The sequence below is a fragment of the Tachypleus tridentatus genome, chromosome 10, assembly GCF_004210375.1.
Source record: "Tachypleus tridentatus isolate NWPU-2018 chromosome 10, ASM421037v1, whole genome shotgun sequence".
Lineage (NCBI taxonomy): Eukaryota > Metazoa > Arthropoda > Merostomata > Xiphosura > Limulidae > Tachypleus > Tachypleus tridentatus.
In genome coordinates this window covers 66,121,025-66,147,727 of record NC_134834.1, presented here as the reverse complement: position 1 = coordinate 66,147,727, position 26,703 = coordinate 66,121,025, and the positions used below count along the sequence as shown (strand labels likewise).

The window sequence follows — 26,703 nt, the reverse complement described above, 5'->3', positions numbered from 1 at the left end:
TTCGCTTTTAAATCACGTCAAATTAATTGCAATTTTTTATACTAAGGAATCCACATTACAAAATCTCAAAACAATTTTTTTCGTCTTTCTTTGAAGATTTTGTAAAAAGTTGAAGCAACTGTTTAATGAATTTAAATATGTTAACTTTACATATTTTCAATCTGTTTCCCGTATAACTGAAGTCAAAAGGATTTTATTCATTTTCGGCCCGGCATGGCCTAGCGCGTTAAGGCGTGCGCTTCGTAATCTGAGAATCGCGGGTTCGCGCCCGAGTCGCGCCAAACATGCTCGCCCTCCCAGCCGTGAGGGCGTTATAATGTGACGGTCAATCCAACTATTCGTTGGTAAAAGAGTAGCCCAAGAGTTGGCGGTGGGTGGTGATGACTAGCTGTCTTCCCTCTAGCCTTACATTGCTAAATTAGGGACGGCTAGCACAGATAGCCCTCGAGTAGCTTTGTGCGAAATTCCAAAAACAAACAAACAATTTATTCATTTTTTACAAATTGCAGTGATGTTCAATTCGGCTCAGAATTGCTTTGTGCCACCTGTTCTTTGTACTGATTGAAATCAAACCCAGTGTTTAGGGACAACAAAGGACCTGTTGGCTTACCTCGGCTGTCCCATCCTCTAAGTCAAAATAAAACTATTAGATAGAAAATTTAAAGCCAGCCTTTACCATTCATATATCTGTAAAACTTTCTTTTAAATTCACTGCCTTAACAACATCCAAAGGTGGCATAACCAGTGACTTATACAATGAAATTATAACCTTTTAAGAGTTGTATTCAATACTTCTGTAGATACATCTTAAAATCCTATTTGCCCCACCAATACTAATACCACACGCACTATTCAAGGACTTATAAAAAATTTTGGCAAGCTATTTAAATATACAATCTTTGATCTTCTTTAAAACCCTCGTGGAAATATTATCTAGCCCAGGAGCTAATAGTGTACAAACTTGCTGCTGATACATGGTGGAATACTATAGTGTATTCATGAATCGTTTCCTCTTTTGCCAAAAATGTCTTACAAGCACATATGCTAGTAAAACACATTTCTGGTTCATTTATTTAAATCGGAAGATTAGTGGTAAAGCACTCGTTAGCTGAATGAGAGATTGTTGATCAACTTTTTCTAAGTATTGGGGAGCAAACTATTGTATTTAACGTTCAGTTGTTTAGAGAGGCTAAGTGTTGCAGAGAAAGAAAAACCAGTTTCTAGTCAATTTGTAGAACAAATTAAACAAGTGAACCATTACAAATGTCAGTATACTTAAAACTATAACACCTGTTACTCTGCAACATATTTTTGTTATAAATGATGATTTTAATAATAATGTTCTACTTCAATTATTTTTTGTGGGATTAAAAGATACTAGAAGCCATAGCCAGGACAATACAATATTTAGTCAATTTTATAAAACATTTTTTATACTATGGTGTACTAAAAGTATGTGTATTTTATATATCATATTACTTTAAGCATTATTTTTTCTTTATTGTAAATGAGATTCAAAATAATCACGCCTTATTATTGGTTTGTATTTGAAAATTACTTCAAAAGTTATCATATACTTTCAAAGAAAGTGCGCAGTTAAATATTCAAAATTATCATTTGGCATAGCTCGAGGAGGGAACTCAATTCGCAAATTGTGGATAGTGTGTTCGAAACTCGTCGTTAAACATGCTATCAACCATGAGAGCATTATAGTGTGATAGTAAATTCCATATTTGTTGGTGAAAAGAATTCACGATGAATGGTGTTGACTAAATGCCTTCCCCATGTCTATCACTTCAAAATTAAGGATGGCTTTCTAAGGAATCGCTCGAGTATTACGACGGACATTCTACAAACAAACGACCATAACGAACATGAAACACAGGTAAGGGTGATGTATTTTTTAACACTGTTGATGCTCTGGCTGTCATTTATTGGTATTATAGTTATTCTAAAAATATTAATTCCTTTGTGCATTTTTCTTTCCTGGATTTCGTAAATACATAATTCACGGTAAAGTTGTTTTTTTTCAGTATAGGTTAAAAAGACATTATAATTAAAAAAAAACATAACGCCTCAATTTATATTTTATTTGAATGAAATTCAATTTATTTCTTAATACTCTTTCGTAATAAAAAAGAAATAAACTGGTTTGAATATTATAAAAGCTGCCATCTAAGGAAAAAAAGATATATTTGTAATCAATATTTCCCAGAACAAAAACTTAATAAAAAAGGCGTACAAAATGGAGTTTCTATTTACGTTAAAGTAAAAATGATATAAAACCAACGAAAAATGTAGAATAAAATATCCACAAGGTCTGTCAAATTGGATGAAACTCATTGCTTATTAGATGTAGCAACACACAAAACGATGCAAAAGAAAACCACGAATTAAATTTATTCCAGTTTCACCAGGCACCATTTTAGCCTTCTTCTGAACATTGCTTATAAGAAGTCCCTAGCTACCGACAGCATAGTTTGCTTGTCATTACCTTCTATACTATTAAGAATGAATAATATTTTTCCATTTTCTGAGTTTTCAGTATTTAAGTGTTTTACTTTGTAATGTTTAAACTTTTGTAGGTCACGACTTATATAGAAATGTCTGTTTTTTAACCATAAACTAAATTTCAAAGAAAATAAAGGGATTATGGTTACTTTATACACTGCACTTCATACTTTACAAAGTATATCTTTGGGATTTTGTATCATCGGCATATTCAGTGTAAGAAATAATATAGCAAATAAATGTAAAGTAAGTCATATCCGTGTGATCAGTAGTAGTGATATTCCAAGCTTATGTTGAGCGTCTATTTTACGAGTGCTATTAACTGAATGAGTCAATTTCTTATACCTCTGAAGTCATTGGAAAGTTTAATATCACAGTTGTTGTTTTTTTTCTGAGGTAAAACATATACACAACATGCAACTATAAATGATTTAAAACTAGCTCAAAGGTGTAATCCGAGATTTTCTGGGCTGTTCACGTGTTTTAGTTTCACTTCTTGTCTAACTTATAAAAACTAATTGTCGTTTTGTATGATATTGTTAACACCGTTTCCGAAGTTCTTCAACAGAGGGCCCAAAGGTAGTAGTTCCATCACCACTTTTCAGTTTTGTTTTTTCAATCACCTCATCTGACACCGTTTTCAGATCATAGGCTTGACCAAATTTGGCCATGATGTCGATAAACATTGTTGTGAAGTTATGTTTCCATCCGTACTCACTGGCGGCGTAGTGGTTGGGAAAACTGTGGTGAAAGTTGTGAAATCCTTCTCCCAGTGCCCACCACGTAATATTGGCGCTCTCTACGGCAGTCAAGAAGCGATTGTAAGGCTTATTCCCCCGCCAGTGGGCGATGCTGTTGATGAGCCATGTTAAGTGAAGAGAAACGACGTAGCGAGCAACACCATTAGTTACAAATGCAAACCATACTCTCTCACCCCAGCATAGAACTGGTACCATTGTGGGTATTATGAAACTACACAGAAAAGCCAATGGTACATAGAAGCTGTTGAAAAAAACAACAACAAAACGTTTATTATTACACTCTGTCTTTAATTATCCACATTTAATGAATTGTAATTCAACTTTAGCTTAAAGCTTTTGTAATTCTTACACAGCAAATTAAATCTTTCACAAAAACTTATATTTAATAACTATTTGGACTGGCATTTTACCGAAGGAGTGACATCTACTGATTGATTTTTAAAGTGAGATAAAATTGTTTTCTTTGCTCTTGTTTTCAATGTTTATTTACATTGATAAATTTGTATTGAGATTGCAATTTTATATCGTAGAAAGTTTCTCTTTATCAAAATTTTAAAACCAATTTAAAAATAGTTTGTCAAATAAAGACATTTTGATATTCAAAGTGCATGACTGTTTTATGGGCGTATCTCGCAAGACATTCATGTCCTGCTTGCTCCCGACCTATTGTAATATCATGCTAAAAAAAAAAACTTTGAATATTTTGATACATGTGTTTTACTTTCCATCACAAAGACATATTTAAAACAAACAGTTATAGCAATTAAGAAAAGAGATCGTACTGCAATAACTAACTTCACAACTATGATTAAATAATAGTACAATTTCAACAGCCATATTGAAACTAGGAAATTGTATAAAGAGACAAATAAATCAAATACCACAAGTTTCAGATAAGAAGAGTAAATTACATCTTTGTGATAGAGGTATACAAAAAGTGAAAGAGAAATGTAAAATAGTCTATGTAGTAGAGGTACATAAAAAAGTGAAAGAGAAATGTAAAATAGTCTATGTAGTAGAGGTATATAAAAAAGTGAAAGAAAAATGTAAAATAGTCTATGTAGTAGAGGTATATAAAAAGTGAAAAAGAAATGTAAAATAGTCTATGTAGTAGAGGTATATAAAAAAGTGAAATCCACCTTGTAATAAGGTGTGATTTATAAGATTCAACTTCTATTCACAAATCTAAAAGTTAATAATTAATTTTGCATCTTTCAACTTTTTACTCTCTTGTGTAAAGAGTAGAATATGTAATTTGAGTGTTAATGGTTTTATCTTATGTTTGCTGTTGAGCCTACTTTGCACATACCTGTTGGTTTGTGTATGATGTTAAAGTTGTCATTTATTTACAACAGTAAACCTGCATTTATATTTAAACAATGCTCAGCAATGATGGTACTAATTCATTTTTTTTCAAATGATTCCGGAACCAAGCTGTTTTGTTCTCTCTTTACCTAAATTCTGAAGAAAATGAAACGTGATGTTGATAATATATCTTTCTTTCCAGCACTTGTCACTGAGCTTGACCAATTTAGAGGAATTCCATCCCTCATCAGAAACGACAGACGAAAAAATAAGTCTAAAAAAATGTCTTTAATAATATTTAGGTTTTCGAATTGCTTTTCTCCAGTGTTACTTATAAAGAATAGAATTCCCCGAAACTGGTCTAAATCAGTAACGTAGCGAACTGAACAACACACTAGATTTCACGTGTTTTGGCTTAGAAATATAAGCTAGATGCATGGACTGGTTAATTAGTTTAAAAGTAAGTAAATAGACTGAGAAATTTACCGTCGTTGGAAACGTACGACGGGATCTTCAAGAAGGTCACTGCAATCAACAGTCTTTCCCTTTTTGATAACTTCTGGATGTTTTCTTCTCATTAACCATCCCATATGAGCAAAGAATAATCCACGGTTAATGTCATGAGGATCAGCATTAGTTTCCGAAAACTTGTGATGGACACGGTGATCACGTGACCATTCATAGATGTCGTTCTAATAATCAAATAATAATGTATATGTTTACTAAAATGGTAACGAACTAATAGTTGACATTTATGCAAAACGCAACATTTCCATAACGCATTAAAATTCATTTTAGATTAACTGAAATGAAGAATGGAAGTATTTTATGCGAAACATTGTAGATTAACAGTATATTACAACAATAAATAGCATAATTTACAGGGAATCAAACGTATTTTTATTTATCCTACCTGTCCAGCCAAGGAGAATAAAAGCATCAAGAAAATTCTGAGTGGAAGCTTTGCACTGAAAGCTTTGTGAGACCAAAGCCTATGGGCACCAGCTGTTGTTCCAAGACAGGACAGAACAGACGATACAACAGCTACAAAAGAAGTCATATTTCAATAATGAAGAAAAAATGTTTTTTGAAATATAAGCAGTGCATACACGTTTAAACAAATATTTATTATTTGTTTCGGCATTTAATGCAACATCTGATTCAAAATTGAAGAGAAAGTTCCACTTGCCTTTGTTGGATTTAATACATCAGTTAATTCTTAAATACATAGATTTTGTTTAATTACATGAAGAAATAAATACCGATTGGAAGTAATGAGATAAGCTTTTTAAAAACTAAGCAGAGAATGCGCCTTTTAGTTATTCGGGGTAACGTCATTTAAAAATGATCTAACAATGAAGAGAAAGTAAACGAGTGCAAAAATATTTAACGTGAATAAATATACACATTTTGATAAGCTGTTTTTCTGAAACTTTAGTTTTTAATATAGATCAGAGATGGCAGCACAAACAGCATGGAATAGTCAGCAAGTCCTTGCATTTGTAGTACATCTTTTAGAGCTGTTAAGAGTATAAACATTATATATTATACTCATACCTAAACAGTGAAACGATGGGAGCTTGTCTCTCTCTGATTTTGCTATTACCCGAGCAAGTATAATTTAATCATGTGGTTAACTTTGCATAAGTATGTATCTATATAAATGTAATACTGTTGTCTGATGTACGTGCATGGATGGAGCTTCACAAAATTTAGTATGAAGGTTTGTTGGGTCCATATGGATATACATACAAATTTTTAGTTTTGCATTTCTTATGGGCATTTTCCACAATTACATATAAGGGAAATAACTTTTCATGTCCTCAGATAACCTTCCATTAATTATTAATTTAACAATTTCCGTCTAGGGGACGGGTAGTTTAACTAGTGATTCAATAACATAGAGGGAGATATGAAAAAGTGTCATTCTTATTTCCCCCTGACAACTATCTGGCTTTGAAATGTGTGTGAGTATTATACTTTTCATTATGTTTTTTCTGAAATATTTATGTCACATTTTTATTTAAAACGCACCACTATTCCAACATTGGTTTATTATTTTCGAAAACAACTGAACGTTTTTTTTATCGAATCTCAGGACCGTTAATACAATTTGTTTTTACCACATTGAAAGGATAAATTAGATATCCACGCCTAATTTTTATTTGTTAAAAGGACTATTACAACGACCTGGAAAGTGAGAAAACAAATAGCTAAAATTGATATAAAAGAAAAATAATGAAGGGGTCATCGTTTTAGACACCTTCATTACATCCGATGAAGTTTATTTGGTCAAAATATAGACCACTTAATTTTTGTTCCCTTATAACAATTTAAACACTTTTGCTATTGCTTTTAGATTTTTGCCCCTTTCCCCAGGTGGCTCAATGATAAGCGGGAGGATATTTATATCGCTAAACATCGAGTTTCGATACCTGCTATAGGCAGAGCACAGATGCCTCAATGTGTACCTTTACACTTAACACTTAACAACTAACAAACAAAGTTTTTAGATTTTAACAAACTTTATCTACATTTCATTGTTATTTGTATCTTCACGATGAACGACTGTTTTCAATAACAGCTTGTTTTAGGTGTCTTACATATGTATGTATAATTTTTACTTACCAAAGACCCATCCTTGCCATGTGGGTTGAGTCACGCCAACATACAATCCAAGGAAGGCAGTAGCATGTAAGAAAATAAATATAGTGACGTTCGTCCATACAAGTGGCAACTCTTCAGTTTTGAGTTGTTCTGTTGACATTGCTACTGTGTTCGACATTTTCTCTGATGCTTTGGGAGTCATTTCCTGAAAAAAACAGAACTACAAGAATTACAGCTCACGATTAGATCTTAAAACTGTCAAGAAAGTTTACAGTATTGTACAATACCTAGATTCAACATCAATACTCCTTTATATGTTCAACTGATTTAGAAAATATAAAGAGGTAAACCTCATTTAGTCAGTGATACCTTCTGAAACTGGAAACGAATTGTTCTTTTTTTTAAAAAAACGGAATTATAAAGAAACTCTTATCTTAACATAATTAATTTTTGTATTTCATACTCGAATAATAAACGAAAAATAGGTTATGTTTAGATTTAAATTTCTACTTTAAAGAGGGGTATTTCTATAAACTACTGTTAAGAGTTCAAAAAATATTGAAATTTGTTATAGATCTGAAAGCAATGAAGTGAATGATTCAGCATTTGGTTAAAAATTATAAGGTGTTTTTTTACTTGTTATCTTCTTGCAAAAACAAACGAGGACATGGATTTTACTTCATATTCTGAGAGAGTATTTGTTTGCAAGTTAATGATGCTCTGAATATACACACCTTACAATAACTAATTCATGCTGTGCACAAGTTTCCTCACATTTCGTTTTTAAAACTCGTTTCAAAAGTTGAAGAAACAAAGCTAATTTTCTTATTGCATGATGTCACTTAATCTGTTGCATGGCATACAATTTCGAAGTCAGAACTATTTAGTACACCATATAACTTTATGTTGCAGTACTGATGAATATTGGAAGACTTCTAAACACTGAGACGTAAGATGTCTTGTTGAATGTGTTGAAAAGTACCAAAGACAGATAGAATAATAAACGACTCTTGAGCGTTAAAGTCTAAGAGGCCCGGCATGGCCAAGCGCGTTAAAGCATGCGACTCGTAATCTGAGGGTCGCGGGTTCGCATCCGTGTCGCGCCAAACATGCTCGCCCTTTCAGCCGTTGGGGCGTTATAATGTGACAGTCAATCCCACTATTCGTTGGTAAAAGAGTAGCCCAAGAGTTGGCGGTGGGTGGTGATGACTAGCTGTCTTCCCTCTAGTCTTACACTGCTAAATTAGGGACGGCTAGCACAGATAGCCCTCGAGTAGCTTTGTGCGAAATTCCAAAACAAACAAACAAAGTCTAAAAATATTATATTTGGCACTAAAGAAGTAAATATTCACGAGAATATAAGGTTTATGTTATTCTTAAAGCAAAAACAAATATTAATATATTAAAATGAAAAATATTTAAATCTAGGAAAAAGGCAAAGCAGAATTTTTGTTATTATGCTGTGAGCATAAATTTAACTGCTGGATATTTAAACAGTTATGAAAGAATAAACATATGTTTATATTTAAGTCTTCTTCACTATTAATTACAATGGACTTCTTAAAGTGTGCTTATTGCAGAAAGCGAGTCCTGAATTTAACTCTATAGATTTTCAAACCTTATCGTTGAGTCGCCGATGAAACAGGAAAATAAAATGACAAATCAAAGATATAATCTGTATTTCTATGGCATGAAACAGATTGATATTTTGCATGATATTTCTGTAATCAGTTCTGTTCATGATATTAAAAAATAAATTTACTTAATTAAAGCAGTTACTATGATCGTAAATTGAATCTGGGTTTCGATTTCATACGTTAGATAAAGCATATAGATTTCGATCATAAAACTTTAATAAACACATTAAAAAATACTCTAACTATAGTTTTATGATTTTTCTCATGTCTATCAGAATACTGGAAGACGTATTAAGAAAATTCTGCTTATTTGTCATTTGAAATATTCTGTCTTAGAGCTGCTTGTATCCTGATATTTGGAATTTATAAATCTGTGAGCTACGCTTTATGCAGTTATTGTTCGTAATTCTGTCATTTAAGTGTGTGCTGTATAAAGGTCATCATGCTCGAACGTGTTAGAAAATTAGCTGTTTTAGCTTATCTTGCGAAAAGAAGGCCTAACGATATAAAATGTCTTCCTTATCTTATTGTTCTAATAATAAATATTTTCGATTGTTTTGTAAAAGAAGTTAAATTTCACTATTACTAAATACTACATTTTTTGAAAGTTAAAAGATGTGTTTTCTTATAGCAAAGCTACATCGAGCTATCTGCTGAACCCACCGAGGAGAATCGAGCGCCTGATTTTAGCGTTGTAAATCCGTAGACTTACCGCTGTGCTAACGGCGGGTAAAAGTTAAAAGAAAAGGTAAATTGTTAGTTAGTTTGTAGATGGCGAAATATGTGTACGGTGATGTAGCTGGTAACGTACAATGTACTATTAAACAACAAATTGTAAGCATATTGAAAATTACTGTATGTTGAAAACATACTGCGCATTTTAACAGAACGTTGGTCTGTCGTTTATAGTATATGTTCCCTTTCAATTACAACTGAATTATACAAGTCAGTGATTGTTGAAACATTCTATATAAAATCATTTTAATTATTCTTATAAATAGTTGATTTTCAACTTATTACGTATGTGTTAGCACACTTCTTGCAGTTCACATGGATCGTCGTGGTAACTCGTTTATTTACTAAATATGGTTTTCATTATATATAATTTTAACTTCCTTCATGAAATATTCGAAAACAATTACATCTTTGTAGGAGTAATAAGTTCTGTTTGCTTCTAGTATATGTGTTGTTCGGTCATATCCATGTTAAAACATTTAACACTTTCCCGAAATAAATTCGCTTTTATTAGGCCTATAAGTCATTCGTTAATTTACTGTTGTATTGATACAACGCGGTGCCATGCACAAGTTTTAACAGAGCTCTCATATAAGCAGGCACACAAAATGCTCTAGTTTAAACTTCATAGTGAATATCACAATTTTTAACACCTTTAATTCTATAGCTTTATAATAAGTTCAAAATTAGTTTTTTATTTCATAATGATAGAAAGAATTAAATATTTTTTCTTACCACTGCTTTACTTTTATCAACATATTTAAAAGTTCAACAAACAGAATATAAGTTTTGGAATACCACAGCTGAAACACTTATAATTAATTCCTAGTTAAATTTTATTTAACGTTATAAAACGCAACCCTGACTTTGAACTTTAAATGAAAAAACAAAAAAAAACAACAACTTTAGTATAATATTATAACTACCATACGTGAACTGGCTTAAGAGTACGTGCGCCATGAACAAATGCACCTTTCACTTGCTTTAATCGTTCGGTACATAATTTGAATCTTAATATATTCGAACCTTTCAGTGTTACATAATCTTGAGGAATCATAAGACGTAAAATCAGTATCACTTGCAAGACAGAAATTATTGAAGTAAACCATTAAAAGCAGCTGCTACAGGTTTTACCTCTCACTGTATTCTAACAATTGTTAGTAGTTGTTTGTGTTCTGATGTTCAGAAACTGAGTTTCTGAACTAGTTTACCAAGGAAAGCATTACAGCTAGCAGTTTAAATATGCCAAACCTTAAATAAACAACCGATCTGTTCACATGGATTGTTAATTTTGATAATGTCTTAATCATTCATATAATTCATACGACTACACATTTACGTAATAGTATGACGTGTTTTTACCTCGCATTAGTAGTGTATGGAAATTGTTTTAAATGACGTCGCTACAAACTCTCGATTGAGTACGCCAAAACACAATTTTGTCACTGATATACGTGAATAGGAATTCTTGACATAAAGTCGTGTTCCATTATGAAAAACGTTATGTTTGTTATTCTGACGTGTCTTCGTTTGTCTCTGTGTGTTTTTTTCAGATTAGGAATTATATGTGTGTGTTTTCTTATAGCAAAGCCACATGGGCTCTCTGCTGAGACCGCCAATGGGAATCGACCCCTTGATTTTAGCGATATAAATCCGGAGACATACCGCTGTACTAGCGGAGGGCAGATTAGGAATAGAGAGTGTATAATATATTTAAATCTATAACTTATGGAAAAAACGATACTGAAAAGGGATTTCTACTTTACCAAAATTATATTTTTTAGCCAAGACATAGCAGCTCATAGAATGGTTGTAATCTTTTTGTTTTTCAAGTACAAACTTTTGGCTCATAGCTCCGTCATCTCTTAAGCTATTTGAGATCTAATTACAATTTTGGACTCAGGAAGTCAAACCCTTTTTATTTATTTATTTGACTAGGATTAATATCTTATAGATTAATGTAATCCTTCGTAAAAGAATTTCATGAGCCGCGGCTCTTGTTTAATCAAGACGAATTTCTATTCATTTACGACATATTGCGACAAAACTCTCTTTTGAGGGTTTTTGGCTTTTCAAGAAGCAAAAACGCATCTTGCCTAAATTTCCCTCGACTGACATCAAAATACATAAATTATGTATAAGAAAAGAAATGTATTTCTCTCGTAGTTCTTGTTTATCATAGCAAACTTTACGTTTTACAGATCGATTCTGTGTTTTATGCTCACGTTCTTATGTTAACACTTGTAGAGGCCACGTGCCTTTGAGCGAAAAAATATTTTCTGTTGTTTTAATGGATAACTCCACCAACGCACTTTTTAAATAAGCAAATGCAAGTTATAATACAATATAATGTATTATATTTGTTAATGTGCATATTTGCAGAAGGGAATGGATCGTATGTTTACGAATGTTAGTTGTATATTGATGGTTCCTGCATACACTGAAGAAAGAAGTGCTCACATTTGTAATATTTGTTGAAACTGTGTGGATGGCAGAAAGTTCACCGTTCATGTAGATTACACACTGTTGAAGTTGACCCATGAAATTAAAAATATTGAAAGGATTATTACATGTTGGATCACAACAGTGCAAGAGTTTGTTGTATATCATTTCTGAGGTATACAACATGGAGTGATAATAAATTTGTCATATTCATTCATGGACTGCCCCATTCTCAACATTAGGGTCATTTCTACAACAGTGACACGGAATCATACAGACGGAAGAGCAGGTGAAGGTCCAGGATTTATCATGACTATGCAGCAAGATGAAACATGGATTGTGAAGTGTAACACAAATGCACATAACTTCTGGCACTTGTATCAAAGTTAAAAGAGCATGAACGTGCATTGTGCAATTAATGTGAAGCGTCTAAATGTGGTTCTTAAATTGTGTTGCAGAGTACTGTCCATTGAGTTTTAACTCATAAGGTGCTTCAGGGTTTGTATAATACAATGTGTTTCAATTGACAAATGCACGGAGGTTAATTTTTTTTTACTTTGACATGACATACGCGATCACGTGGATAGCACCTGCGTACTAAGAAGAATGTCTTTATTCTTTTTGTGTGTATAGTGTCATAATATATCAGTCTAGATCTCTAAGATATATAAAAATGTAGACATTGAACCATAGACAGATATATCTCGAGATTTCCAGTATAGGTGTCATCCATAATTCTGTGCACTAGTTGGCTTTCATTGTTTTTTTAGTAATAAAAATTGTTCTTGTTTTGTTTTAACATTATGTTCAGTCTCCTTTCTGATTTAAAAACATTCATATTAAAGAAATTCAGTTTAACTCTGTGATATATTTTTATGTACTTTATTTTATTATTTTTGGTTACTATTTCGCATATGCAATGGAGAAATGTATATCTAGAAAAATCGAAGGTTAAAGTTTCAAGGAGAAATGTTAGTTGTGACTACAGGACGGATTATTATATTTCTCTGTTTTCTCAAGGTGTACATTCCACCATTGCCTTAGAATGAGAAAATGACATTTTCCAAAAGCAGTATTTACATCCAAAAGAAAGATTATTTTGTCACAGAAGATAGTTGGCTGTCTGAGAGATTAGGTAGATCTAATAGAACTCCTCTTCTAGAAATCAGACTTTCGTTGATGCTACAAAGGTTCTTATAGCAATCTTGCTGCAGCAGTAGATTCAGGGGATAGTGCTACAGCCTGGGACCTTTAGACCTGTTGATCAAGTTTCACTCATGAGGGTCATTCTTGGTGGAGAGAAGGTATGATTGAGGGTCATTTTGATCTGGTGAGTCTGTGACCATATAGGTAAGAATTTGCACGATTCCAAGGCATTAACTAACTATATTATCCCAGTCCCAATCAATATCTTAGTCAGTGCCATCTAAGACAAATTGATAAAGAAAAAAAGTAGAGTTGCTTCTGACCTATAGCATCTATCAGTCTACACTATTTTTCAAGTAGTTGAGAAAGAGAGAAATAACTGATAAAAGTGGTGATCTATTGGATACTCGAGAGCTCCTTTATTATTAAAGGTGTGACTTTACGTCATGGTAAAGATAGGGTCATGCAGAAACCATGGACACAAATATTTCATGTCATGTAGCTCAGGACAAGAGTTAACAACCCATGGTTCAACATTTACTGAAAGTTTCCGCTGGGACAGCGATAAGTCTTCGGTTTTACAATGCTAAAATCAGGGATTCGATTAACCTCAGTGGACACAGCAAATAGCTCCATGTAACTTTGCTGTAAGAAAACACACACACACAGGTACTGAATAGGTATAATACAAATATACACGTTAAAAAGTCAACAATGACAGAGTCTTTGGCCATAAAGAATGGATTTTTCTCTCACTTTAAATTGTTGCTGTACCGAACAAGCGCAACAATAAGGAATTAAACCATCGCTAAGATAGAAAACCAAAAAGAGACCAACCCACGAAACTGTTCATATTTCTTATTCTCGTTTTACTCGAGATAGCTCTACAACTAGTTTATAACTAACGTCAGTTTAAACCAGTTTTAAACAGATGTTCAATGTACAGCTGTATCATTTATTTATTCTCATTTGCATTTTTATTGGCACTGTCATCCCCACATCATTTAACATTTGCTAAACTTATTTAAATTATTTGTACAATAGGAGATTCCATTAAAGATAGGATACCATAACAAATGCTCCAGGAGCTTCTGAAAAAGTATGTGAATGACCTACATGTAACGTAAGTTGCCCATGTTAAGATGTAAGACGAATTGTGGATAGCACAGATGTACATATCCTGTGGCATTTAAATAGGCTCTAAGTAGTCTAAGTGAAAAGTGTTATTCGTGTTAAGAATGAAAATTTTGATTTAATCTTACATTTTTCATATGCCCTTTGCATAAATCATATAAACATCGATATGAAAATCAAAACAATTTATATTTTCTCTATGCTAACACTGATTGTAGCAACATCAGCAATGTTTGTAAAATTAAATGTTGAAAAACTTTAAATATATTTAAAATGCCCCCATTCTTTTTCTTTCTAGAATGACTGCATATTTATTATTATTACACTCAAAGCTAAAACATTTTTCAGTTTTGGGTTCATTTAGTATTATAGATTTTCAGCTGTTCTTATACCCTATCACTATCAGAGCATTCCAAATACTATTTATGAGATCAGGTCAGCTTTATGTAAAACAAACGACCGAGTTGAAAATAATAATTAAAGTTCAACACTATTGAATTACAAACATGTCTCACTACATCCACACAGCATACTACGATTTTTCTTTTAAGTTTTTTGGACAGATAGTCTAGTAAGTTTCTAATGTTCACATTTTAGTTAATTTTATAACAATAACTAAAAAATGTACGTTAAAAAATCAAGACAATTAATACTCAGTACTGGAATTCAAGCCTTTTGCTCTAGATTCCTGAAGCACTGTAAGCCTACTTTTGTAATGATGTTGGTATTGTAAAATATCATTTTTTTACATAGGCCCTACACGGCCAGGTGGATTAAGGCGTTCAACTCGTAGTCCGGGGATCGCGGGTTCAAATCCCCGTCGCACCAAACATGCTCTCCCTTTCAGCCGTGGGGACGTTATAATGTGACTGTTAATCCCACTATTCGTTGGTAAAAGAGTAGCCCAAGAGTTGGCGGTGAGTGGTAATGACTAGCTGCCTTCCCTCTAGTCTTACACTGCTAAATTAGGGACGACTAGCGCAGATAGCCCTCGAGTAGCTTTGCGCGAAATAAAAAAACACTTTTTACATTTAAAATATACAGTTTAGAAAAAAACATATTATCACGTACACAAACGAATGTCCTAAAATTACTATAATTCAACTGGCTTTCTAATTACTCCATAAATGCAGTAAAACATCCCGCTCACCGATCGCGAGAAACACTACAAAAGCTGACCGTAATGATGAAACCAAAACCAAATATTTTAAAATAAGACAAACGAACGAATTAGCCTCCTGAAAAAGTTAGGAAATCAGAACATTTTCTTTCTGTTGGTTATAGATAATCAGCAAATATTAGAGAACATCTTTGATTTTTCTTTGTCAGGCAAGATGTGGTAGGAGGGATGTAGCACGCGAGTTTGGCTTCCTTTTTTATTTGTCAATAATGCAAGACGCTTGTAGACTATAAACTTATCATATGGCTCAGCAGTATCTATAAGTGTGTAATATGTGCTGAACTCAGAAGATCATTTCAGGTAATTCAGAAAAAAGAAGAGTCATGTTCTAGAGAAGTAAAATTTGAGAATTTATTGAAACATTTCCTTTTGGAATTAAAATTTAAGCTCATACAATATTGAAATTTGAAGTATAAATCACGTTCCTATGCCACCTTTGAAGGCATGTATTGAAAATAAAGCTAATTTAATTTTAAATATAATTTTATAGATTAAAAAAAAAGGTCGAGACATGTGCACTTCAACCCCATTGCGGTATACATGGGGATAATTCGCAAAGTTGAGGTCAAAGGTCATTCTTATGTGGCATGCCTATTAATATATTCAAAAGAGTTTTAATATAACGTTGACACGTTGCAGTGGTTCCGTATGCGGGCTTATGACATTGATATTGGGTTTTGATACCTCTGGTGGGCAAACATACAGTGATCTTTTAGAATATCATTCATATCATTTATAGAAAGCGAAACTCGATAAAAGATTTTTTCTAAAATGTTCTTTAATACAAAAATGATACCATCAGTGTTTTTCTTTTAGTAGAAGAAAAACAAAAACATTTATTTGCTTTGAAGGTTTTTCACTTCAGTAAGTCATTTTGTTTGCGTAGCTTTTTGCCTAAATTTAACGATCTGGTCTAATTTTTCACGATTAAAGAAATTATATCATCAAACTGTATCCAAAGTGTATAATAACAAACGGTATTTTTATATTATTTTGGCTTTTTTTAAAACCCTTTTTATGCTTTAAAAATCAAAAACATAAACACGTGAGACCTGTTTCTTACCTGTTAGGCTTTTAAAGTTTAAGTTCTGGAAAGCACGTTTTATTATTAATTCCAATATTTGTCTAGAAATACTTTATAATACCAAAAGAAGGCTTACGGTTTAATCCTCTAAATTTTCTTAACAAAGTGAAACGTTTTTCTCATCTAAAATAGGTGGTCTTAGGCATGAAATGACTCAGATAATAAATTTCAAGAATGCCCTCAAAATTGCTATTAAATTATCATGTTGTGAATGTATTTGAAGCGAAACAATTCACTAAATGACTCACTGCTTTGAATGGACATGTTCAATTTTTCAACAAACTGTATCAAAAAAGACCGAATAGTTTTCTGAAGCCCTCTATTCACCTGTATGTGTTTGGTTTGATTTGTTTTGAATTTCGCGCAAAGCTACACGAGGGCTATCTGTACTAGCCGTCCCTAATTTAGCAGTGTAAGACTAGAGGGAAGGCAGCTAGTCATAATCACTCTTTTATCAACGAATAGCGGGATTGACCGTCACATTATAACGCTCACACGGCTGAAAGGGCGAGCATATTTGGTGTGACGGAGATTTGAACCCGCGACCCTTAGATTACGAGTCGAGTGCCTTAACCACCTGTGCATGCAGGGACCTTACATGTGTTAAAAAAATCAGGTAAAGTCGAAGAAAATAGAGGCATCGAAAGAAAGTTGCAACACACTGCTATTTAAACACCTACTTATATATTAAATGACTTATGGACTACATAAGGGATATGCTATAAGACAGAAAGCTTGATTATATATAAATGAAATTCATCATCTTCTTATATTTTTTTATTTTTATTAATTTTATTAATTATTTTTATTAATTCGGAACTTAAAGATACCAAAAAGATTTGTTTGATTTTAATTAAACGCAAAGTTACACAAGAAGCTATCGGTATTCCGTCTACAGCAGGGAGCGAAATGCGGTGTCAAGGATTGTAAGTCTACTGACCACTGCTGTACCACTGGGGTGCTACGAAAATAACTAGATATTGTTTTCTTGACACTTGTGTATAATATTAGAATAACAAATAGATATACACATAATGTTAAAATAAATACACAATTAAAAACATCAGAAACACTTCTGATGATGTCGTGAAAAACGTTAAAATATGTAAAATAAAGAGTTTAGGGGCTGAATTAAAAAACCTTTTTAACTGTTTATTTATTTTAACGTTGTGTGTAAAAAAATGAAAATATAATTTAGAAACATAGGTTTTCTTCAGTAAATAGTATTCACTCTAAATATTTAAACAAATACTGAACATCTATAAATTATTGACATACGTTAATGAATCAATTACAATAGTTTGAAATCCGATGATTGTTAATGAATAACAGTGGTCTGAAATCCTGTAATTGTTGATGAATAACAATGGTTTGAAATCTGATAATTGTTACTATTTGTTTCTTAAATAGTGTAAACGTCAGCTACAAAGTTTTTATTGAAGCTAAGCAATGTGCAATGTTATCATCAAGTCATTCAATATCATGTAGTAGTGGTTTGTTAAGATGTTTAACTGAAGAGGGAATTTTCAATTTATTTTTTATATAACGGAAATAACGTTCGTAGATATAAGCTATCTATCAAATGAGGACGATAGTTGGTGCTAATTGGTTGGGGGAAAACACTGAATATCATACGAGCTCTACGTTTAAATTTGGCAAAGAATGAGGAACACAGGTCCGAGTTTTCCCAAAGCACTCTTGCATAACAACATAGTTGTTGTTTCAAATGAACGTTTACGTTATTAACTTGAAATCAAACATGAGTCAATTATTACATGCCGACTTGTACAGAATGAAACGTTATTAAGGACAACCTACTTACGTTCGTATCAAATTAGAAAACGCTGAACAAAAACCATAAAACAAATACGATCACAAACACACTTATATATCACAACACACCACACTAGTCCCACACAAGTATGAGATAGAAGAGAAATCTTTAATCCCTTGTTATTGAAATATAAAATGTTTGATATGTCAAATAATACAATAAGAAATAAGATTTTTTGGAGTAAACTGGATAGCTTCTCTTCGTTGTTTCTGCTCAAATGATAATAAAAGATTTATGTGTTAAAACATCATAAATAACGCGACAAAAGGTAGTTTGTAATTAACTATGTTTTTAACATTTTGTTGTTGCATTAGGGATAAACTGTTTCTAATTGCTGAAAATATTCTTAGACCACAATTTCTCTAAAGTAGTATCTCTATAATGTATGGATCTATATGATTACAATTCCAAATTGCAAACATTCAAAAGAAGATATATTACAAAATAAGCCACGAAAATGTTTAAATATTTCCGGATGACTAACATTTTTGGTATCTATGAATAAGCTTTAAAATGGGTCAACTATTTCCATAAAAAAATGCGGAAAATTCGATTTTTACTTAGATCTATATGCTTCTTATTAATAAAACCGACAATAAAACTGATGTATTTAGTTAGGGGATAGAGGGAGCTCAGCTCTAGTGCCCATGGTCTCAATGAGGGCCTATTGATAATTTTATTCTATGTAAAATTACATAGGATGTAGGGCCCACAAAAGTTATTAGCTCCTGGGTCAATACAACCTTAACCTGCAACTACAATGAAATAGGTGTTTAACAGGACAAACCGTATTTTCAATTGAAACGTATTGATGCTATATGAGTAGATACAAATACGACATGTATTTGTGTCAAATGAATAACTCAACATCAAGAAAAAAAAATAAAATATTAACTTTTTCTCACGATCCCAACTAATGCAAATTAAATATTTACTTATACAAGTAAGTTTCTATTATATAAAACAAATCCGAAACATTTCAGCCTCAGCATTTCAGACCAGTTACTGAAGACTAATGCAATTCAATGGGGCTCGTTAGTTTGGTACTATTCTTAGATTCACATAAACAAAACAACTACAAAACATTAACGACAAAGTCGTGGTGTTTTTGACAGGCACACCTGTCTTGTTAACTTTATTTGGAGCTCTTAGATGAAAAATTACTTTCCCTAGTCCCTTTGGAACACAGAGTGGTCATTTGGCGATGTTTTAAGTGTAGATTAAAGGTAGAAAAACACAACTTTTCTTTTCTGACTCTACTAACATTACAGAATTTTTTCTTGCTCCAGTTTTGCACCAATCACGATAGTTTAAATAACTTTCAAGCCTGTAACAAAGGAAACACTATAAGAATTCTCAGTGTTGTACCAGCTGTGATAAGAGTAAACAATTTCAGCCCTGTGTCAATGGTGACAGTGTAAAAAAACTCTTAGCCCGTGAGAATTGTGATAGTGTAAATAACTTTTAGCTTATGCCAATTGTGATAATGCAAATAACTCACAGCTTATGCTAATTGTGATAATGTAAATAAGTCACAGCTCTTTATCAATGGTTACAATGTAAATAACGTTCTGCCCTGTAAACGGTGACAATTTCAATAACTCTTAGCTGGTGTCAATTATGATAGTGTAAATAATTCTAAACTTAATGCCAATGGTGATAGTGTAAATGGTTTGGTTGAATTTCGCGCAAGGGTACACAAGTGTTATTTGTACTAGTCGTCCCTAATTTAGGAGTGTAAGACTTGAGGGAAGGCAGGTAATCATTACCACCCACCGCCAATTCTTGTAATACTCTTTTGCTAATGAATAGTGAAAGTGACCGTCACATTATAATGCCCTGTTTGGTATGACGAAAATTCAAACCCGTGACCCTCAGATTGCAAGTCGAGTGCCTTAACCACCTGGCCATGTCGGGCATTATTATTTTGTATCTTAAAGTTTTGTAAATGAAATATTTCCATTAATCAGACGAGAGAATTTCACAGATTCAACACGTCCCTTTACCTGTTTCTTTCACGTCAACTGTATCAACAAACTTATATCTAAAGTCAACGCATCGCAAGTCTGCAAGTTAAAACAAAAAGAATCAAATACATATTTTTATTCGTCTATAGAACCAACACAAATGTAAAGGTGTCCATGTGGAGCAATCGATTAAAATAATAATTACTTAACGTTAGTTATCTGTTGTGCAGCAAATTAAAACGAAAAGAATGCAGGACCTTATGGTTTATAAAGTGAAAGCCAACTAAACAGTTAGTAATTGTTGTTATATTACGTTAAAATGACATTGATAATAAACTTATGCTAATGTCGGATAACTTTACAAAATAAAAACAGGTTATGAAAAAATTCTTGATGAGGAGAAACCCACTCGAAATAAAAAATGAATCTCAAAACGACTGGTATGGGTGTTAACACTTTTACTGTCCTTTTTCTCTCCTTATCAGTAAAAGTGTTAATACCCATACCAGCCGTTCTGAGATACAAGTTACGAAGAAAGATGCGTGAGAACAGAGAAGGATTTAAGCTACTTTGAAAATAATAATGGGTCAAAAACAGAAAAAAAACACTTTTTGGGCTATAAAATTAATTAATTATTACCTTAACAAATAAAAAGGGACACACTAAGTCCCACAACTTAGTTGCTTTAATGTGTTCGGAAAAATTTTCTATTGTTTTCTTTCCAAACTGCATGTGAAATTCACGTAATGCTTTGAGTGTGTGAATAGAAAAACTATATTTTGAAGTAAAATATTCTAGACAAGTTGTGTTTTTAGTCAGCAATTATGACAGTAGGTTAGGTTAATAGAACAGAACAGCACGTGGAATTCAGCAATATGTTTCTACTACTTCCATAACAAAATAAAAATATTTACTCTTTTCTGAGCTTAATTATTTCTTTTATTGATTTAAGAGTAGTAAAAAAACCTTTATTATATTTTACACAAATAAAATTCTTTGTTTTAATGTGTTCGTTATAATACTGGATATTATCAAACGCTGTTTGATTTTGATGTATTCAATAATAAATCAATAAAAAAACAAGCAGGATTTTAAACTGAACTTATGATGTAAGAACCAAATACTAAATGAATACAGCATTACGCTGTTATCCAATGTATATGGGCTCATCTACACAAATATGCAACATATAACTATTAAATCCAAACTTTGAACTTCATATTTAGTTCTTTTTGGTACTGAATAGCAATGCGTAATGTGAAATACATGTAAAAATATTCATAGGACCTGCTTCAAGTTGGTATATTTTGGGAAGTTAAAACAAGTCTTAATATTTTTATGAGCTTTCTGTTTTGTTCAGAATAAATCATTTTAAATGTACCTTCACCGTATTTCGAAATCATCCTGTTTAGTCGGCTCGACCTGCTAAGAGTCCCGCGAGCATATTAGAATTGTATTAATAGGCGAACTATTTCCCTAAAACCATGGTTGTACTTATGTGTTCTGAAAGTACCTGTAACTTTCTGGAGATCTATGGAGAAATCCCTTTGAAATGGAGGTTCCTGAAATATGTGTATAGAGGGATCGAAATGGGGCGAATATTACCATCTCAACAAAAAATAACCTACCATTGTGGTCAATATTAAATTGTAATCTCTCGCCACATCATTTTTTATTCGTATTTATTTGGACTAATATAAAGATGATGTACATTCCAAACTGTCGGTTTCAATGAAAGAGTTTTGTTTAATAATGTTTATAAAAAGTCCCAGTCTGCTACCATGAAACAGAATTAATATATATATATATATGCATGGAAAGAAATAAAAAGATGCAATATCAACAGAGCGTATACGAGAATTAGTTCATGTCTTCATCTACTTTATACCAGAATGTGTCATATATATGCTTTAGTAAATACAGCATTATTTTAAGTAAACACTTCACTTATTTAGGTCTTATGGTAATTTGAGGGCGCTGGGATTTCAAGTTAATACTCAACCATACATTAAAATAGACATTAACAATATTTGTTTTTCGCTGACTAATTTATTTGATTAGGTGCAGGTTTTGATGTCGTGTCATTCCTGACGACAAGCTGTCTTAGCTAATGGCTTAACTGAAACTTTTATTATTATTATGTATGAGTTATCATATGAATGTATGGACAAGATGTAAATATTTGAAGTAAATATAGGTAAATGTTTATGAAGTTCATAAGGATGTTTTTTTCCCCACCTTCATCAAGTTGAGAATCTCTATAGCGTTCCGAATAAAGAAACAAATTCTGAATCATTTACATTCAGAGCATCTTAACTTTGAAATATTTGGGTTTCTTACTATTAAAAACAGCGTTTCACATCAGGATACCTGAATTTTGCCAACCACGGCATCTGCTATCGAAATCTGAACTTCAGCGTCGAAAGCCTGGAGGGAGCATTGAAATATAAAAGGGGAAAAAATAAGCAAATTAAAAAAATAAAACGGATAAGCCATAAATGAAGGGAAAACAAAACAATCAATTTACGCCATTTTTATTATTGTCTTATCACTTTAAAAAGTTATGAAAAATGATATTTAATGTTTAGTGCAATGTTTTACAATTACCACAAGGAGCTGTGAGATTGGATGAAAATTGAAACAAGAATTTGTTTTTTGCAGGTATAACCCTTCGAGTTTATTTAAAATATAAGCGAAAAAACTAATTACCATGTGTTTGTTTGGTAAGTATCATAGGACACCAATGACTAGGAAAAATAAAACTATAAAATGTACTGTTGCTGATGAACTATTTTTAACCTTTAATATATATATATATGTTAGTCGAGTCAAACGGTCTTATTTCATGTTAATAGACTCGACAAATACAATTTCTTAATCGTGTTGAAAATTTAATATTTGAGGATAAAAGTTTACGTTTTACTCTCAATAACTAGATAAAGGTGTAATATATAGTAAGAATACGTAACATACAAAACACTTTTTTAAATGCGCCGAAATTTTCTTGCTGAAAATTACAGACATTTCTGTTTTGCAGTTCAATTAAAAAAATGTAAACAGCCAACGCAGATATTAAACAAAATAAGATGTCATAAAAATGTTTTTTTTTTGTGCGGAGAAACAATTAATAAATAATTTCTGACATTTTATAAAACACAAAAATTACGTTAATTTTCAAGGAGAGAACAAAGTTTCGACCTTCCTAGGTCATCTTTAGGTCAAGGTTAAGGTCATATTTCCTAACCTGAAAACGAATGATCAAGGAAGGTCGAAATTTTTTCTCTCCTTTTCAATAAAAGTGTTACTACCCATACCAGCTGTTTTGAGATGCACAAAAGCTCTTATGTTAGTTCAAACACAAATATGTAACAATAATTTCCAAGAAAGAAGATTCTTTTGAAATATAGTCCTAATTACTTTTATAGCTACTGTAAGGACATTTGATGACAACATTTAAATAAAAGCTCCTTTTAATTTATGCTTTCAGATCTGTGATTTTATTACGCTGTCTGATGAGGATTTTTCTCACTTTGTATCAAATACAATTATATAAATTAGCGTTTTTCTAACTAGTTGTGCCAAAACAGTACTTGTGACTGCTATACTGTTCATAGTTTGACAACATATATAAAGACAAACAAAATAAAATACAGAACTGAAACACATTAATGTTTTGTTTCTAGTTTTTTATTGTATATTTCTTGTTCACATAATTGCTTACGTGTAACTACCATACTGCTTTAGGACGTTACAACGATGTACAAGTTTAATTATAATAATTATATTGTTACATTTAATAATTTAGTGCTTCTGGTAAACTGTATGCTCTCGTCGCAAAAAAAATTACTTTTAAAACAACACTCTTCTGTGAAACTTGGACTAAAAAAGGATTTCGTGATGATAAACATTTCCATGTTGAATTTGAATGTACACCAAAGTTTCAAAATACTTTAAGCCTAATTGTACATGTATAATCCACTTACTAAGTACGACTTTACGAGATGTTAAACCTAAAATATTTTACAAATGCAAATAATATATATATTTTTCTATCCAGGTTTATTGACGAAGAAGTCTTGTACAGTTTGATGAACAGAAAAAATTTATATAGCTCTTCACCGACGTTTAAAACTTATATTGAGAAATAAACATCGAATGTGTGTCACTCTTCTTGTACGGTCATGATATCATGTAGTAGAAACTGCTTAGCTTCATTTTAAGAACGCTGTAGATTTAATTCTTTTATTTATATTTTCTTCCATTTGTGTCTGAGTAAAAATAAAAATCATAAAAAAGTTGTAAAACGTGACTGTGAACTTTAGAAAATGGAATTCGATTTACAATTCTTTAACTGAAATTAATTATCTTTCATAGCTACTCAAATGTAAAAGTCCTGTATCACAAAATCCAGTTAAATAATAAGCTGCATAGAATACTACGTGCAGTAACAGGATTATATTATTACAGGACCCGCATAATCCTATGAAGTTATGGAAATAATGATTTTATATTTTTATAAGTTTTCACTTTTGTTGATATATATATATATTAAAAAAAATAAAATTCCTGGTCGACCATTATCAGCAGACAAATCACTGTTCTCCCTTAGCGTGTGTTTTTCTTATAGCAAAGCCACATCAAGCTATGTGCTGTGTCCGCTGAGAGGAATAGAATCCCTGATTTTAACATTGCAAATCCGAAGATTTACTGCTGTCCCAGTGGGGGATTCTTCTGTAGCAGAAATAATATTAGTGAAACGTTCGTTAACTCAAAAAAAGATAACACTTAAATTAATTATGAAATCGAAAGAGCAAAAAACTTAACAACAGAATTCCTAAACGTTCTGCATGTTCTGGCTTCGTAAATATCACTACATCGAAGTTAGATGATGAAATATTAAAGTATTTTTACATTATTCTATGAACTAGAATAAAGCTGCATGTATGTATTATAACATATTCTACATTAAGTAGCAAATGTTACTGCAAGCAATCATTTCTTAAGTTTAAGTTTTCTAGCATCATTTGTTAAAATTAAATAGTGAATGTGACATTGGCATAACGAAAAAACAACAACATTAAATTCATCAAATTTTGAAAAAGTTAAAATTCATTTGTTTCAATCGAGCATTTAATAGTTTATAAATTCTCGTGAAAATACTATGATTAAATTCATTTAAACAAGGTATGTTATTTACTGAAACATTAACAAAATATTTGCGAGTATAATGTCTTCATTTAGTGAGATGATTGCATGTACTATTCCATAACGTAATGAGTGTAGCAGAATTACTGAGCCCTAAAATCACATTAAACTGTATAAACCTTTCAAAACATGTCATAAAATATTATTATTCAAAGCTTATAATGCAAAAAGTGACGTTATTTATATGCTGAAGTGCTATTTATTTTGCTTTAATTTTTATATGCGTCTTGACATCCAATAGGCGGGGCCATCATGTTTATGAGTTCCACCTTTGAATGGAACACTGGCTACAAAATCAATTAATAGAAGAAAACGAGGAAATAAGTTTATTTTTTAAATTAATATGTAAAGCTGCAAACGTACGAAAGTTAATGTATAATGTAATAATAATAATTTGGTTAATTAAAACTCTCTATATGTTATATTTTAAGCTACAACCATATGTTTGCAGCTTACTTAATAAAATAACACCTAAGCCATTGTTCTTAAAATATTTGATGGTATACCGGATAAATATATTATTTTAAAAGAGTGTTTACCTCATACAAATGGAGATATATGTTAACCAAAACAAAAGTGAATAATGGATCTAAAATCAGTCCAGGAAACTTTACCAACTGATCATTATATTCATAAATTCAATAGCGACAGCTTTAGTCTGGTAAATTAATTAATCTCTTAATTAACTATCAATACAAACAAGATGGAACAGAACTTACGGTTACGACGTAAATAAAACAACAATTTTTTCTTCTTTAAGCCGCTAATCCCTTCAATAATTCACTAATTTTCCTTGAATATTTATTTCCCTTGCTAATAGAATATTATGTCATACGTCCTGGTCGACACTGAAAACACTTGTGTTAACAGAAACGTGAACAGAGAAATATGTCTTAGTAGCGTGCCTACCTGAAGCTGTTAGGTTCTTTGACCTATTTAGAGGTTGTTTTCGTTGCTAAAAAAAGAATAGTTACTACGGGTGAAGTCAGCTATTACGTGTACACGATCACATTCTCAAATTTTGTAAAGTTCTTGAAACAGGATTGTTTAAGGCACTGGTATGTCATATAAAATAGTCGCTGGCTTTTCTCCAAATCTTACATTTGTGGCATGAAGCCCATAAAGATTATATATAATATATGTGTGTTACCCAAT

General features: G+C 31.9%; 1 protein-coding gene across 1 annotated transcript; it reads right to left on the bottom strand.

Annotated features, from left to right (window-relative positions):
* Nucleotides 1-2,111: 2,111 nt before the first annotated feature.
* Nucleotides 2,112-26,613, bottom strand: LOC143229473 (delta(9)-fatty-acid desaturase fat-6-like). The gene is made up of 5 exons (XM_076461839.1): nt 26,268-26,613; nt 7,206-7,389; nt 5,491-5,621; nt 5,064-5,269; nt 2,112-3,513 (listed from the first exon to the last, which is right to left on the bottom strand). The coding sequence occupies exons 2-5, from the start codon at nt 7,384-7,386 to the stop codon at nt 3,051-3,053; spliced, it is 981 nt and encodes a 326-aa protein (XP_076317954.1). The 5' UTR covers nt 7,387-7,389; nt 26,268-26,613; the 3' UTR covers nt 2,112-3,050.
* Between the last annotated feature and the right edge of the window lie 90 nt (nt 26,614-26,703).